Here is a 17998-nt window from a genome sequence, read left to right on the forward strand (position 1 = left end):
AGGTCTGATCCTAGCAAATACAAATGTAATGCGGATCGGGTTGTGGTACATGTAATGTGTATTGGGGTGACAGACATAGAACAAGGCAGGCTGGCAAAGCGCAATCTTATGTTTGTTACACATCCCGAGGTCTGATCATATCAAATATAAATGTAATGTGGATCGGGTTGCGGTACATGTAATGTGTATTGGGGTGACAGACATAGAACAAGGCAGGCTGGCAAAGCGCAATCTTATGTTTGTTACACATGCCGAGGTCTGATCATATCAAATATAAATGTAATGTGGATCGGGTTGCGGTACATGTAATGTGTATTGGGCTGACAGGCATAGAACAAGGCAGGCAGGCTGGCACAGCGCAATCTTATGTTTGTTACACAGCCCGAGGTCTGATCTTAGCAAATACAAATCTAATTCGTATTGGGTTGCGGTACATGTAATGTGTATTGGGCTGACAGGCATAGAACAAGGCAGGCAGGTGGCACAGCGCAATATTATGTTTGTTACACAGCCCGAGGTCTGATCTTAGCAAATACAAATGTAATTCGTATTGGGTTGCGGTACATGTAATGTGTATTGGGCTGACAGGCATAGAACAAGGCAGGCAGGCTGGCACAGCGCAAACATGGTTTATCTAATGGTGTCAAAGATAACTAAAAATGTTGTCACATAAAAAGCTTAGGATGGCTGAATTGTATCTCATGTCTCAATGGTCCTATGGTCGTGCGACTTTGTCTATATCTCTCTTCATGTCCACATTATTCTATGTCAATATTGTCTCTCTCTCACACTCTCGCTCACAAAATAATTCACACACACACACACACACACTGATAATAACAACTCTATCTCCCCAAACTGCAGGCATGCAGTGACAATCCAGATGTGTGATGCAGTACACAACAGTAAATATACTAAACAATAGAATTACTTTCACCCCAATACACATTACATGTACCGCAACCCGATACGAATTACATCTATATTTGATATGATCAGACCTCGGGATGTGTAACAAACATAATATTGCGCTGTGCCACCTGCCTGCCTTGTTCTATGCCTGTCAGCCCAATACACATTACATGTACCGCAACCCAATACGAATTAGATTTGTATTTGCTAAGATCAGACCTCGGGCTGTGTAACAAACATAACATTGCGCTGTGCCAGCCTGCCTGCCTTGTTCTATGCCTGTCAGCCCAATACACATTAGATGTACCGCAACCCGATCCACATTACATTTATATTTGATATGATCAGACCTCGGGATGTGTAACAAACATAAGATTGCGCTGTGCCAGCCTGCCTGCCTTGTTCTATGCCTGTCAGCCCAATACACATTAGATGTACCGCAACCCGATCCACATTACATTTATATTTGATATGATCAGACCTCGGGATGTGTAACAAACATAAGATTGCGCTGTGCCAGCCTGCCTGCCTTGTTCTATGCCTGTCAGCCCAATACACATTAGATGTACCGCAACCCGATCCACATTACATTTATATTTGATATGATCAGACCTCGGGATGTGTAACAAACATAAGATTGCGCTGTGCCAGCCTGCCTGCCTTGTTCTATGCCTGTCAGCCCAATACACATTAGATGTACCGCAACCCGATCCACATTACATTTATATTTGATATGATCAGACCTCGGGATGTGTAACAAACATAAGATTGCGCTGTGCCAGCCTGCCTGCCTTGTTCTATGCCTGTCAGCCCAATACACATTAGATGTACCGCAACCCGATCCACATTACATTTATATTTGATATGATCAGACCTCGGGATGTGTAACAAACATAAGATTGCGCTGTGCCAGCCTGCCTGCCTTGTTCTATGCCTGTCAGCCCAATACACATTACATGTACCGCAACCCAATACGAATTAGATTTGTATTTGCTAAGATCAGACCTCGGGCTGTGTAACAAACATAACATTGCGCTGTGCCAGCCTGCCTGCCTTGTTCTATGCCTGTCAGCCCAATACACATTAGATGTACCGCAACCCGATCCACATTACATTTATATTTGATATGATCAGACCTCGGGATGTGTAACAAACATAAGATTGCGCTGTGCCAGCCTGCCTGCCTTGTTCTATGCCTGTCAGCCCAATACACATTAGATGTACCGCAACCCGATCCACATTACATTTATATTTGATATGATCAGACCTCGGGATGTGTAACAAACATAAGATTGCGCTGTGCCAGCCTGCCTGCCTTGTTCTATGCCTGTCAGCCCAATACACATTACATGTACCGCAACTCGATCCACATTACATTTGTATTTGCTAGAATCAGACCTTGGGCTGTGTACCAAACATAACATTGCGCTGTGCTTCCGGTGCAACCTTCTTTCAGTTCCTGCTGCTAGTGACTATTCTGAACAAATGCGCATGCGCAAATTGGCGTCAACGTCGTGGCCGACATTCATGTCATTTGCTGTTAGAATCAGCTTCTAAATGACGTCAAGTTAGGAGGAGTTAGGACACCATGTTTTGGTGTGAACGGCAGTTGTTTTTTTTTAAAAAAATGGAGAATCACTGAGGCTGCAGCACAGGGAGAACGATGTGGCAAGTAAAAGTGTGGCAAGTAACCTACTGAATAATGTTTATTTTCTGTCTTAACTGTCCCTTTAACTCTCATGAGATTTCATAGTAAACTTCCTTAAACGTTCTTGCAGGTCCCGGGACAGGCATACTGATTTGCTGCTTAAAGTCCTTTACAGTGGGGTAGGACATTGAGGTAAAATACCTTTCTTTTTTACATAGAGATGTTCAGGTGATATTTTCTAGTCAGCTTTTAATGCTGCATCACTTTCAAGTGTTTCAACATTTGGGTATCATGGCCCTTTAAGTAGTGTAGATAGATTAAGGTAACTAAGTACCCCAGGTGTGACTATGTGATAACAGTACATAACAGACATTAGATAAGACCAATCAGGTATGAAACTGAAAACGTAAAAAACAGCAGGACAAAGTATGCTGGTAATTGCCAGAAGGACCCTGTGAGCATATAATGGCCAGCAGGAACTAGAGCGAACAGAAAACAGCATGGTTACCACAAGGTTACTTACTTGCATACAGAACATCTAAGACCTTTTTGATAGCCTCAGGATGTGTGTCATGGCTTGAACTAGAGATTGATCTTGGAGTAATGATGTATGTAGGATGGTCTTATTGTCCCCTTGATTATATGTTGCTACCCATTATCCAATGACCAACACCACCAAAATAAACTGTATATACCCCATCTCTATTATTCCTATATGGTGCAGGAATAAACCCTAATATTGGTTTTCCATTGCAATAAACTTTATCTATCTTGCCTGTATTAAACCCTTGCCCCTTGGATCCCACCAGAGCAACAGATCAACGGATCTGTTCAGTAGCCACCTCTTGTTGTATTACAGCAGCAGTAAAATGTTTTTCTTTTTTGCATGTGAGGGCATTTTAAGCCAATTTTCCTGTTTTTTTCTTCTTGTGAAACATTCACCAAAATGATTATCCAGTGATCCATTAGTCCTTAAAGGGACATGATATTAAAAATGTTCAATCATTCATATGAAAGTGTATCATTTTTTTTCTATTATCAAATTTTCTTTGTTCTCTTGGTATCTTTATTTGAAAAAACAGGAATGTAAGCTTACTAGCCGTCCCATCTCTGAATCATGAAAGAAAACGTGTGTTCAGTATCCCTTTATGTTTAAACAGTTTTACTTCAGGTTTTCTTGCAAAACATAATGTAATGAAAGGTTTATCTTTCAAACATTAAAAAAATAAATAAATCCTTTAGTGGAGTGTACCCTTGGTGTTCTTTGATGAAGAAAATATCTAAGTAGATAGTGTGAATGTGTCTGGAAAACTATATATTTCCCCTTCATTTAAAAAAAAAATTAATAAAAAAAAAAAAACCTAAACAAAACACACTTAAGAAGTTTGTACAAATTAGTATATATTTTTATTACAAAATACAATCAATACATGGTCTTCAACTTATGTTTACTACACATAAAATAAATATCACTGCTCAGTAACGCACATATTTACATACACGCCCAAAAATCCTTCACATCTTTTATACTTAGAATTACACAATTCTGTAAAAGGTGTAACAAAAACATTATCTTTATCAGGTTTTCCATGTGTCCTTATTAGAAAGTAATTGGCAAATTAATTGTACTGCAAAGTAAATGTAATCTGTTAAACACTGGATGGTGCAGAATAACTGTTTAAACCTGAAAATGAAAATACAAAATAAGTGAACTTTAGGAAATGCACTTAATTTGGGTTATCAGGCTCTGGAGACTGAATGAATTCATAGGGGTCTGGAATGTCTTGCTGTTCTCCAACACTGAGTCGTGAAGGACTTCCTGCAAGTATAAAAAAACAACAAAAAAAAACATAAAAATCAGATCTCTTGACTACCATATAATAAACAGTTTAACAAGATAAATACACGTGGAATCAAGAGACAAGACAACTGCTAAATATTATAGTTTAAAGAAATGTCTCCTTTGAAATACTTAAAGATCAGCTCAATAGTATCAATATATTGTGCATTTAAATTATGCTGATGTCAAATATAGCTCAACTTAAAGTATAAACAGCATGTCACTTTAAGAATCCTAAAAACTGCTACAAATACATATATTGCACCCTTAGACAAATAGAGAGACTATTTGAGTGTTATAAATTCCGCATACTATTAAAAGGGACAGTCTACTCCAGAATTTTTATTGTTTAAAAAGATAGATAATCCCCCTTTATTAAACATTCCCCAGTTTTGCATAGAGCAATATGTTTTTATTAATACACTTTTTACCTCTGTGATTACCTTGTATCTAAGCCTCTTCCGACAGCTCCCTTATCTCAGTTCTTTTGACAGACTTGCATTTTAGCCAATCATTGCTGACTCTTAGATAACATTTTCTCACTCCCGTGGTGTTATTTATATGGCAAATATGAACTAGTGTGATCTAGCTGCCAAAATGCACCGAGATAAGAGGTGGCCTTCAAGCGCTTAGAAATTAGCATATGAGCCTGCCTAGGTTTAGCTTTTAACAAAAATAAGAGGGAAAAAAAAGCAAATTTGATGGTAAAAGTAAATTGGAAATGTTATTACAAATTGCATGCTCTATCTAAATCATGAAAGTTTAATTTTGATTAGACTGTTCCTTTTAAGTCAAACTGGTAACAAAATGATTTCTTTAATGAGAAAGATGATGTGGAACTAACCTAAATGATGATGATCTCTTTCCGAATTGTTAGATAGAGAGCTGATGTTGGAGGATGGTCTAGATCCAACTCTGTCCATGTGAACATCATGAAAGTCGTGCAAAAGCTTAGTTGCATCGTCTAAATGTAGGTGACCATCATCGTGATCCATTTCCTTCTTGATTTTACCTAATGGCATACAACATTTTTTTTCAGGAAAACTAAATGATGATATGCAGCACAAACCTGTATACAGGTACAAAACCCTTTATCCAAACTGTTTTGGACGGGAAAAGGTTAGGATTTTTTAATATTTGCATCTATAAAATGGGACAGCGTGGAGAAGGGATGGGACCAGGTGCAACCTAAAGGTAGTTTTAAAGAAGTTGTAATACTTTTGTAGACGCAGTATAGTGTTCTCCCCAGGACCTTCTTAGCAGGTGCACCAGCTGGCTGATTTTGCCGACACCCAGCTAAACTTTTTGCCAATTTTAAAAATCTTCCTTTTTTATTGCACAAATTATCATTTAATACATTTAATGTTAAATTATGCAATTAATTTGTGCTTTGGATAGCAAAGAATAATTTAAATATTATAAAATATTACACTGCTCCCCACCTGGCTACTTCATGCCATCTGGCTGGTAAAATTTTCTGTGGAGAACACTGCAGTACCTTCAGAAAGAGAGTACAGTGGTATAATCAGAAAGGTAGTAATGTTTAAAATAAATATAAAGCTATCATTTGATTTTTGACTGCAAAAACTAAACCAAAGCTGCAGGTAGAGAAAGTAGTGACTTACTGGTGGGGAAAATGGCATGTCATTAATAATTAAAAAAAACAAAAAAAACGCCACAATGAAAAAGTCTGGATTTTTGAATAATTCTGAATTTTGGAACTCCTGATTTGGGGATTTGTACCTGTAGGTTTGAAGGCTCTAAGAAAAATGCAGCTTACATAAGATACATACAGTATTAATAAATATGTTCGGCTGACAAGAAAGAGTTGTCTAGGAGTAGTACATCGTGTGTGTGTATGTATGTATTTGTGTGTATGCGTGTATATGCTTTTGTGTGTGTATGTGTGTGTGTGTGTGTGTATGCGTGTGTACGTGTATGCGTGTGTACATGTGTATAAAGGATGTGATGTGATGTACAGCTTTTCCTAAACATTCCCATGACAAGACGTCTTTTCCGGAAAGAGATGCAGAATCTTAACCCCTGTATGCTGTTTGGACGTTCCATGACATCCTAACAGCGATGGGTTTTAACACAGTTAGAACGGCATGGAACATCCTACCTTATATGGCGTCCTGCAGCCTCCACCTTTCCAGGAATGAAAATTCATAGCTGGGGGTGTGCCTAGTAGCATAGGCAGTCCCCCATGATCCAATCCTGGGCCTTGAAATCATGTGATTGCATCAATGGTTGTGCAATTTTCTTTTTCAAGCTAGTTTACATCTGAATTTTGCTCAGATGTTAAACATTTCCCCCAGCATGAAGGGGTTAAATTCCCATGAAAACCAGTATCAAAGTAGAAACATATTAGTACTGGTGGGTACATAGCTTCTGATCACTGGAGTAGGTAAAACAAACATAACATAGTGGATCTTGAGTCAGATCACCATATCGAAAGAAGAATCTATTTGGGGAGAAGAACAGGGACTGAGCACAAAAATTACCTGGAGGCAGTGAAAGAAATTAAAAAATTGTGCAAAGCAATGTGAGTACATCACTGTGCATTGCATTGTTTCTAAGTTGAACAGTAGGGTATTTGTTCTTATGTAAAAATTAAAAAACAAAATTTATGCTTACCTGATAAATTTCTTTCTTTTGCAATGTACCGAGTCCACGGATTCATCCTTACTTGTGGGATATTATCCTTCCTAACAGGAAGTGGCAAAGAGAACATCACAGCAGAGCTGTCTATATAGCTCCCCCCTTAACTCCACCCCCCAGTAATTCGACCGAAGGCCAAGGAAGAAAAAGGAGAAACTATAAAGTGCAGAGGTGACTGAAGTTTTTAATAAAAAATACCATCTGTCTTGAATAGACAGGGCGGGCCGTGGACTCGGTACATCGCAAAAGAAAGAAATTTATCAGGTAAGCATAAATTTTGTTTTCTTTTGCATGATGTACCGAGTCCACGGTTTCATCCTTACTTGTGGGATACCAATACCAAAGCTTTAGGACACGGATGAAGGGAGGGACAAGACAGGAACCTAAACGCAAGGCACCACTGCTTGCAAAACCTTTCTCCCAAAAATAGCCTCCGAAGAAGCAAAAGTATCACATTTTGAAAAGGTATGGAGCGAAGACCAAGTCGCAGCCTTACAAATTTGTTCAACAGAAGCATCATTTTTAAAAGCCCATGTGGAAGCTACCGCTCTAGTAGAATGAGCTGTAATCCTTTCAGGAGGCTGCTGTCCAGCAGTCTCATAAGCCAAACGGATGATGCTTTTCAGCCAAAAGGAAAGAGAAGTAGCCGTAGCCGTTTGACCCCTACGCTTTCCAGAATAGACAACAAACAAAGAATATGTTTGACGAAAATCTTTGGTTGCCTGCAAATAAAATTTCAAAGCACTAACCATGTCCAAGTTGTGCAACAGACGTTGCTTCTTAGAAGGATTAGGACATAGAGAAGGAACAACAATTTCCTGATTGATATTCCTGTTAGTAACAACCTTAGGTAGCAACCCAGGCTTGGTACGCAAAATCACCTTATCAGCATGGGAAACAAGATAAGACGAGTCACATTGTAATGCAGATAGTTCAGAAACTCTTCGAGCTGAAGAGATAGCAACTAGGAACAAAACTTTCCAAGATAAAAGCTTAATATCTATGGAATGCATAGGTTCAAACGGAACCCCCTGAAGAACTTTAAGAACTAAATTTAGACTCCATGGCGGAGCAACAGGTTTAAACACAGGCTTAATTCTAGCTAAAGCCTGACAAAAAGCCTGAACGTCTGGGACATCTGCCAGACGCTTGTGCAACAGAATGGACAGAGCAGATATCTGTCCTTTTAGCCCCAAGAAATTAAGCAATAAACCCCCAAATGAGAAAACCGGAATGACAAATGTTCAAAACCGGTTAAAACCCCTGTCAGCACCTTGCCACAGCTCTGCTGTGGCGCCTACCTGCCCTTAGGGGACGATAATAAGGGAATAAAGCTTCAATTAGGCCCCAGAAGAGTACCAGGACCTCTGGAGATGTGCTTGCTGATTGTCTGCATAAACTAAATGTGCAACAGAGGTGTGAAAATAGGCCCCGCCCATCTCACTCGATCTTGCTGAGGCCTACACAAAATCTATCAAACCTTGTTTGTAAGCTATATGGGTTATAAAAACCCTTAAATAAGCCAAATGTACCCTCAAACAGATGTCCCAATAAAAACTTACTCCCAGAACATGCAAACGTTTGCTCAATAAATCATATACAAACTGAGTGCCCATAAGATTAGCCCTTTATGCAAGCTAGTAATGCCCCTTATAGAACTAGGATTACTGCTTACCCTTCCCCTGATAGGGATACTGTCAGCCTTTCTGAGTTAACACAGTCTCTGCAGAAAATATGACTGAACATACCTCATTGCTGTATAGCAAGAAACCGTTCCTCACACTGAAGTTTTCCTGTACTCCTCAGCTTCTGTGGGAACAGCAGTGGACCTTAGTTACAAATGCTAAGATCATCATCCTCCAGGCAGAAATCTTCATCTATGTCCTGCCTGAGAGTAAATAGTACAACATCGGTACCATTTAAAAATAACAAACGCTTGATTGTAGATAAAATAAAACTAACAGTTTAACACCTCTTTCACTTTACCCTTCCTGCTTAGAGCCGGCAAAGAGAATGACTGGGGGGGTGGAGTTAAGGGGGGAGCTATATAGACAGCTCTGCTTCCTGTTAGGAAGGATAATATACCACAAGTAAGGATGAAACCGTGGACTCTGTACATCATGCGAAAGAAACTTAATTTAGATTCACTATATTAAAAATACATGCCCAAAGCAGAACCGTATAAATTTAATGTTACCTATGAATAAGTGATCTGATTTTTTTTTTCACTTGTAGAGTGAGATTAGTACTAGTGGATCAGTAATATTGCTGGATCACACAAAATGAACCCCCCCCCCCAAACAAAAAAACAACAACATCATCTGCCAGAAAACCATATAGCCACCTTGCATAACTATTCTCTTGTTGCTTCATGATGACAGGTCCAGGAGCATGCAACCACTCAACTTGTTATTTTTTAAATTGGGATCACAGAATAAATCTCATTGGAAACTGTAAGGCCCTTTTTTCTGGCACCAACATTGAAAACTAAAAAAAAAAAAAAAACTTCCCGATTGTCTTCGTAGATTCTAAATAATATTTTCATCCTTTGCAGACACCGGTCTGTGAAGAAGATGCGACTGTTTATTCCAATCATTTTCAGAAAATGAAGGAAACACAAGCTCAGATATACACCTTTAGTAAAAGGAAGTAGGAAATCTGAAAACCCCTTATTTTAATAGAAAAACAGATAAGAAGGAACTAAAAACTAGAACATCTATCTTGCTGTGGACAAATCCACCAGTAAGAGTCTAAAAAGGTACCAACATGCAAAACCAAAGTGAGAAAATGTGAATTTAAAATGTCACAGAATCAGGATGAAAAGCAAAGTGTGACTTGAAAATAACAACTTTCAGGGAACAAATGGATAAAGCAATAAATATGCTATTTTGGAGCATATATAATATCTGTAAAATCTCATTGGCTGTACCACCCACTGCTGAAAAAGAAATAAATAATACAAAACAAACAAAAACACTTAAGTTTCAAAAGGGAGTCTATAAGTGCTCTCCTGGGCACCCCAAAGTCTGAAGTTACTATTAAATAAGGGCACTTCTATGATTACAGGTTTCACATACATCAAATAATTAAAAAGGTAAAAAAGTTACACTACAATTATTGAAAAGGTTTAAACAATATATATATATATAATATTGTCCTTTTAAAATCATCTACAAAGGTTAACAGGTACATCAGGACCCTCTGAATCTTGGCATATTCAGTGGCAACCCCCCCCCCCCACAAAGAAAGAAATAAACCCAAAAAACAAACTTAGTATCCTTATCTGTAAGAGAGACAGCAAATATGGCAGGCAGGGCCAGTAGCCCAGAAATTTATTACAATCAGCTGTGAATGATAGAACACTATAAATTATTTCAGTATATCACATTGATGGAGCTAGAAGCCAAGCCCCAAACATCTTTACTGGCAGTTCAGGAAGCCATTATACAAAGCAACAGCATCTTTACAATACAGAGAAAAGTCACTTAAAAACAACTTAAACTGGCTCTAAAAAACATAATTTATGTAAGAACTTACCTGATAAATTCATTTCTTTCATATTAACAAGAGTCCATGAGCTAGTGACGTATGGGATATACATTCCTACCAGGAGGGGCAAAGTTTCCCAAACCTTAAAATGCCTATAAATACACCCCTCACCACACCCACAAATCAGTTTAACGAATAGCCAAGAAGTGGGGTGATAAGAAAAAAGTGCGAAGCATATAAAATAAGGAATTGGAATAATTGTGCTTTATACAAAAAAATCATAACCACCACAAAAAAGGGTGGGCCTCATGGACTCTTGTTAATATGAAAGAAATGAATTTATCAGGTAAGTTCTTACATAAATTATGTTTTCTTTCATGTAATTAACAAGAGTCCATGAGCTAGTGACGTATGGGATAATGAATACCCAAGATGTGGATCTTTCCACACAAGAGTCACTAGAGAGGGAGGGATAAAATAAAGACAGCCAATTCCTGCTGAAAATAATCCACACCCAAAATAAAGTTTAATGAAAAACATAAGCAGAAGATTCAAACCGAAACCACTGCCTGAAGTACCTTTCTACCAAAAACTGCTTCAGAAGAAGAGAATACATCAAAATGGTAGAATTTAGTAAAAGTATGCAAAGAGGACCAAGTCGCTGCTTTGCAAATCTGATCAACTGAAGCTTCATTCCTAAACGCCCAGGAAGTAGAAACTGACCTAGTAGAATGAGCTGTAATCCTCTGAGGCGGAGTTTTACCCGACTCAACATAGGCAAGATGAATTAAAGATTTCAACCAGGATGCCAAAGAAATGGCAGAAGCTTTCTGGCCTTTTCTAGAACCAGAAAAGATGACAAATAGACTAGAAGTCTTTCGGAAAGATTTAGTAGCTTCAACATAATATTTTAAAGCTCTAACAACATCCAAAGAATGTAACTATTTCTCCTTAGAATTCTTAGGATTAGGACATAATGAAGGAACCACGATTTCTCTACTAATGTTGTTGGAATTCACAACCTTAGGTAAAAATTCAAAAGAAGTTCGCAACACCGCCTTATCCTGATGAAAAATCAGAAAAGGAGACTCACAAGAAAGAGCAGATAATTCAGAAACTCTTCTGGCAGAAGAGATGGCCAAAAGGAACAAAACTTTCCAAGAAAGCAATTTAATGTCCAATGAATGCATAGGTTCAAACGGAGGAGCTTGAAGAGCTCCCAGAACCAAATTTAAACTCCATGGAGGAGAAATTGACTTAATGACAGGTTTTATACGAACCAAAGCTTGTACAAAACAATGAATATCAGGAAGAATAGCAATCTTTCTGTGAAAAAGAACAGAAAGAGCAGAGATTTGTCCTTTCAAGGAACTTGCGGACAAACCCTTATCTAAACCATCCTGAAGAAATTGTAATATTCTCGGAATTCTAAAAGAATACCAAGAAAAATGATGAGTAAGACACCAAGAAATATAAGTCTTCCAGACTCTATAATATATCTCTCTAGATACAGATTTACGAGCCTGTAACATAGTATCAATCACAGAGTCAGAGAAACCTCTTTGACTAAGAATCAAGCGTTCAATCTCCATACCTTTAAGTTTAAGGATTTCAGATCCGGATGGAAAAAAGGACCTTGCGACAGAAGGTCTGGTCTTAACGGAAGAGTCCATGGTTGGCAAGATGCCATCCGGACAAGATCCGCATACCAAAACCTGTGAGGCCATGCCGGAGCTATTAGCAGAACAAACGAGCATTCCCTCAGAATCTTGGAGATTACTCTTGGAAGAAGAACTAGAGGCGGAAAGATATAGGCAGGATGATACTTCCAAGGAAGTGATAATGCATCCACTGCCTCCGCCTGAGGATCCCGGGATCTGGACAGATACCTGGGAAGTTTCTTGTTTAGATGAGAGGCCATCAGATCTATCTCTGGAAGCCCCCACATTTGAACAATCTGAAGAAATACCTCTGGGTGAAGAGACCATTCGCCCGGATGCAACGTTTGGCGACTGAGATAATCCGCTTCCCAATTGTCTACACCTGGGATATGAACCGCAGAGATTAGACAGGAGCTGGATTCCGCCCAAACCAAAATTCGAGATACTTCTTTCATAGCCAGAGGACTGTGAGTCCCTCCTTGATGATTGATGTATGCCACAGTTGTGACATTGTCTGTCTGAAAACAAATGAACGATTCTCTCTTCAGAAGAGGCCAAAACTGAAGAGCTCTGAAAATTGCACGGAGTTCCAAAATATTGATCGGTAATCTCACCTCCTGAGATTCCCAAACTCCCTGTGCCGTCAGAGATCCCCACACAGCTCCCCAACCTGTGAGACTTGCATCTGTTGAAATTACAGTCCAGGTCGGAAGAACAAAAGAAGCCCCCTGAATTAAACGATGGTTATCTGTCCACCACGTTAGAGAGTGTCGAACAATCGGTTTTAAAGATATTAATTGAGATATCTTCGTGTAATCCCTGCACCATTGGTTCAGCATACAGAGCTGAAGAGGTCGCATGTGAAAACGAGCAAAGGGGATCGCGTCCGATGCAGCAGTCATAAGACCTAGAATTTCCATGCATAAGGCTACCGAAGGGAATGATTGTGACTGAAGGTTTCGACAAGCTGTAATCAATTTTAGACGTCTCTTGTCTGTTAAAGACAGAGTCATGGACACTGAATCTATCTGGAAACCCAGAAAGGTTACCCTTGTTTGAGGAATCAAAGAACTTTTTGGTAAATTGATCCTCCAACCATGATCTTGAAGAAACAACACAAGTCGATTCGTATGAGACTCTGCTAAATGTAAAGACTGAGCAAGTACCAAGATATCGTCCAAATAAGGAAATACCACAATACCCTGTTCTCTGATTACAGACAGAAGGGCACAGAGAACCTTTGTGAAAATTCTTGGAGCTGTAGCAAGGCCAAACGGTAGAGCCACAAATTGGTAATGCTTGTCTAGGAAAGAGAATCTCAGGAACTGAAAATGATCTGGATGAATCGGAATATGCAGATATGCATCCTGTAAATCTATTGTGGACATATAATTCCCTTGCTGAACAAAAGGCAATATAGTCCTTACAGTTACCATCTTGAACGTTGGTATCCTTACATAACGATTCAATAATTTTAGATCCAGAACTGGTCTGAAGGAATTCTCCTTCTTTGGTACAATGAAGAGATTTGAATAAAACCCCATCCCCTGTTCCGGAACTGGAACTGGCATAATTACTCCAGCCAACTCTAGATCTGAAACACAATTCAGAAATGCTTGAGCTTTCACTGGATTTACTGGGACACGGGAAAGAAAAAATCTCTTTGCAGGAGGTCTCATCTTGAAACCAATTCTGTACCCTTCTGAAACAATGCTCTGAATCCAAAGATTGTGAACAGAATTGATCCAAATTTCTTTGAAAAAACGTAACCTGCCCCCTACCAGCTGAACTGGAATGAGGGCCGTACCTTCATGTGAACTTAGAAGCAGGCTTTGCCTTTCTAGCAGGCTTGGATTTATTCCAGACTGGAGATGGTTTCCAAACTGAAACTGCTCCTGAGGACGAAGGATCAGGCTTTTGTTCTTTGTTGAAACGAAAGGAACGAAAACGATTGTTAGCCCTGTTTTTACCTTTAGATTTTTTATCCTGTGGTAAAAAAGTTCCTTTCCCACCAGTAACAGTTGAAATAATAGAATCCAACTGAGAACCAAATAATTTGTTTCCCTGGAAAGAAATGGAAAGTAGAGTTGATTTAGAAGCCATATCAGCATTCCAAGTCTTAAGCCATAAAGCTCTTCTGGCTAAGATAGCTAGAGACATAAACCTAACATCAACTCTAATAATATCAAAAATGGCATCACAGATAAAATTATTAGCATGCTGAAGAAGAATAATAATATCATGAGAATCACGATTTGCTACTTGTTGCGCTAGGGTTTCCAACCAAAAAGTTGAAGCTGCAGCAACATCAGCCTTTAGGGATTTTGTCCCAAAATTCTAACCTGTCAGGCGGAACAGGATATAATTGCTTAAAACGTTTAGAAGGAGTAAATGAATTACCCAATTTATCCCATTCTTTGGAAATCACTGCAGAAATAGCATTAGGAACAGGAAAAACTTCTGGAATAACCGCAGGAGCTTTAAAAACCTTATCCAAACGTATAGAATTAGTATCAAGAGGACTAGAATCCTCTATTTCTAAAGCAATTAGTACTTCTTTAAGTAAAGAGCGAATAAATTCCATCTTAAATAAATATGAAGATTTATCAGCATCAATCTCTGAGATAGAATCCTCTGAACCAGAAGAGTCCAAAGAATCAGAATGATGGTGTTCATTTAAAAATTCATCTGTAGAGAGAGAAGATTTAAAAGACTTTTTACGTTTACTAGAAGGAGAAATAACAGACAAAGCCTTCTTTATGGATTCAGAAACAAAATCTCTTATGTTATCAGGAACATTCTGCACCTTAGATGTTGAGGGAACTGCAACAGGCAATGGTACATTACTAAAGGAAATATTATCTGCTTTAACAAGTTTGTCATGACAATTATTACAAACAACAGCTGGAGGAATAGCTACCAAAAATTTACAGCAGATACACTTAGCTTTGGTAGATCCAGCAGGCAGTGATTTTCCTGTAGTATCTTCTGGCTCAGATGCAACGTGAGACATCTTGCAATATGTAAGAAAAAAACAACATATAAAGCAAAATAGATCAAATTCCTTATAAGACAGTTTCAGGAATGGGAAAGAATGCCAAATATCAAGCTTCTAGCAACCAGAAGCAAATGAAAAATGAGACTGAAATAATGTGGAGACAAAAGCGACACCCATATTTTTTAGCGCCAAATAAGACGCCCACATTATTTGGCGCCTAAATGCTTTTGGCGCCAAAAATGACGCCACATCCGGAACGCCGACATTTTTGGCGCAAAATAACGTCAAAAAAATGACGTAACTTCCGGCGACACGTATGACGCCGGAAACGGAAAAGAATTTTTGCGCCAAAAAAATCCGCGCCAAGAATGACGCAATAAAATGAAGCATTTTCAGCCCCCGCGAGCCTAACAGCCCACAGGGAAAAAAGTCACATTTTTAAGGTAAGAAAAATATGATAATTCAATGCATAATCCCAAATATGAAACTGACTGTCTGAAAATAAGGAAAGTTGAACATTCTGAGTCAAGGCAAATAAATGTTTGAATACATATATTTAGAACTTTATAAATAAAGTGCCCAACCATAGCTTAGAGTGTCACAGAAAATAAGACTTACTTACCCCAGGACACTCATCTACATGTTTGTAGAAAGCCAAACCAGTACTGAAACGAGAATCAGTAGAGGTAATGGTAAATATAAGAGTATATCGTCGATCTGAAAAGGGAGGTAAGAGATGAATCTCTACGACCGATAACAGAGAACCTTATGAAATAGACCCCGTAGAAGGAGATCACTGCATTCAATAGGCAATACTCTCTTCACATCCCTCTGACATTCACTGCACGCTGAGAGGAAAACCGGGCTCCAACTTGCTGCGGAGCGCATATCAACGTAGAATCTAGCACAAACTTACTTCACCACCTCCCTTGGAGGCAAAGTTTGTAAAACTGATTTGTGGGTGTGGTGAGGGGTGTATTTATAGGCATTTTAAGGTTTGGGAAACTTTGCCCCTCCTGGTAGGAATGTATATCCCATACGTCACTAGCTCATGGACTCTTGTTAATTACATGAAAGAAATTAAATGTAAACATAAAAAGAACGACTAGAAAACATACAAGAATAAATTAAGCAATACATTTAAGGCCCACTATCCCCACAGTTACCAGAAAAAAAGAAACATACAACATGATTCCCAAAGTGCATTATAGAGCAGTATTGGTCCAACTGGATATGCACAGGGTACCGTTGACAGGAAAAACAGCAGAAATAACAAGCAAGCAGGAGAAATCCAACACTATGCTGACTGCTACTGTTGAGATACCCAATGTATGAGAGTAACTTGCAGAAGATACCCCCTAATAGTCATAGTTAATAAATCTAAGAAGAATCCTCTAAGCTATATATAGGTATTTGTATGTTGTGATATCTTAGGTCATTTGCAAAGGCCCCTTAAAGGTGGGGAAACTACTTGATGTAGCAACAGTGCTGCAAAGTTCCAACAAAGATTGACTCAAGCAAAAAGGGAGGGATATCTGTCCCAGTCTTCTGGGTGTAAAAGTACTACTCTGGTTCTGTGACTAAATATATATATATATATATATATATATATCAAAGGATAAACAGCGCTTATAGATTTTCTTAAAAACTGTGTATATTATAGAGTCTCGACAGTATTAGTTGGTAAAAGTAGATAAGAGGAAAAAATATATATATGGTCATATGCTTGTAAAATAAAGTCTTAGATGAGATATGGAGATCCAGGTGTAGTGTAGGAGTATTAGATACCCTTACCAAAAGTTACCTCAATCCTATGAGGTAAGTTTGCCGCATTGGAGGATGTATCTGATGATTGGATGAGTCCTAGGTATTCTGATCTGTATAGTTTCGCTGCCTCTTGGAGTAGAATGGGATGTGGGTCCCCTTTGTGCTGGTTTTCTTAGAAAACTTCCTGGGCTTGTTGCCTCTTGGAGCTTGGTTCTCTTGTCTTGGTATGAACTTTCTTGTCCAGGTATATACCCTGGGTTAATCCTTAGGAATTATCAGTGAACCAGCCAAGGTCAGACCAGGGAATTAGTCCTGAAATGAAACAGTGCCAAGGAAAAATCCAGAAAGGTAGTCTCAAAATGAAGCAGTAGTCAGTCACCAGGAACTCCAACAAATCTGCATACAAACAGGAAACTAGAACAGCGGCTGAGACGGAGAGCAACAGTCAATGTCAAGGGGCCTTGACATTGACTGTTTCATTTTGAGACTACCTTTCTGGATTTTTCCTTGGCACTGTTTCATTTCAGGACTAATTCCCTGGTCTGACCTTGGCTGGTTCACTGATAATTCCTAAGGATTAACCCAGGGTATATACCTGGACAAGAAAGTTCATACCAAGACAAGAGAACCAAGCTCCAAGAGGCAACAAGCCCAGGAAGTTTTCTAAGAAAACCAGCACAAAGGGGACCCACATCCCATTCTACTCCAAGAGGCAGCGAAACTATACAGATCAGAATACCTAGGACTCATCCAATCATCAGATACATCCTCCAATGCGGCAAACTTACCTCATAGGATTGAGGTAACTTTTGGTAAGGGTATCTAATACTCCTACACTACACCTGGATCTCCATATCTCATCTAAGACTTTATTTTACAAGCATATGACCATATATATATTTTTTCCTCTTATCTACTTTTACCAACTAATACTGTCGAGACTCTATAATATACACAGTTTTTAAGAAAATCTATAAGCGCTGTTTATCCTTTGATATATATCCTCCTATATTGTATAGACT

At 38.8% G+C, this 17998-nt stretch overlaps 1 protein-coding gene across 7 annotated transcripts in view; it reads right to left on the bottom strand.

The window, feature by feature from the left end:
• Positions 1-3944: 3944 nt before the first annotated feature.
• The window catches only part of BRD9 (bromodomain containing 9), an 88621-nt gene continuing 74567 nt past the window's right edge, over positions 3945-17998 (bottom strand). For all 7 annotated transcript variants that reach the window (XM_053714350.1, XM_053714354.1, XM_053714353.1 and 4 more), the window contains exons 16-17: positions 5245-5412; positions 3945-4379 (exon numbers count right to left, since the gene is read on the bottom strand). In XM_053714350.1, the coding sequence (XP_053570325.1) occupies positions 4288-4379; positions 5245-5412 (260 nt within the window). In that variant the 3' untranslated portion in view covers positions 3945-4287. The remainder of the gene's footprint in view (positions 4380-5244; positions 5413-17998) is intronic.

The sequence above is a fragment of the Bombina bombina genome, chromosome 5 (assembly GCF_027579735.1).
Source record: "Bombina bombina isolate aBomBom1 chromosome 5, aBomBom1.pri, whole genome shotgun sequence".
Taxonomy (NCBI): Eukaryota; Metazoa; Chordata; class Amphibia; order Anura; family Bombinatoridae; genus Bombina; species Bombina bombina.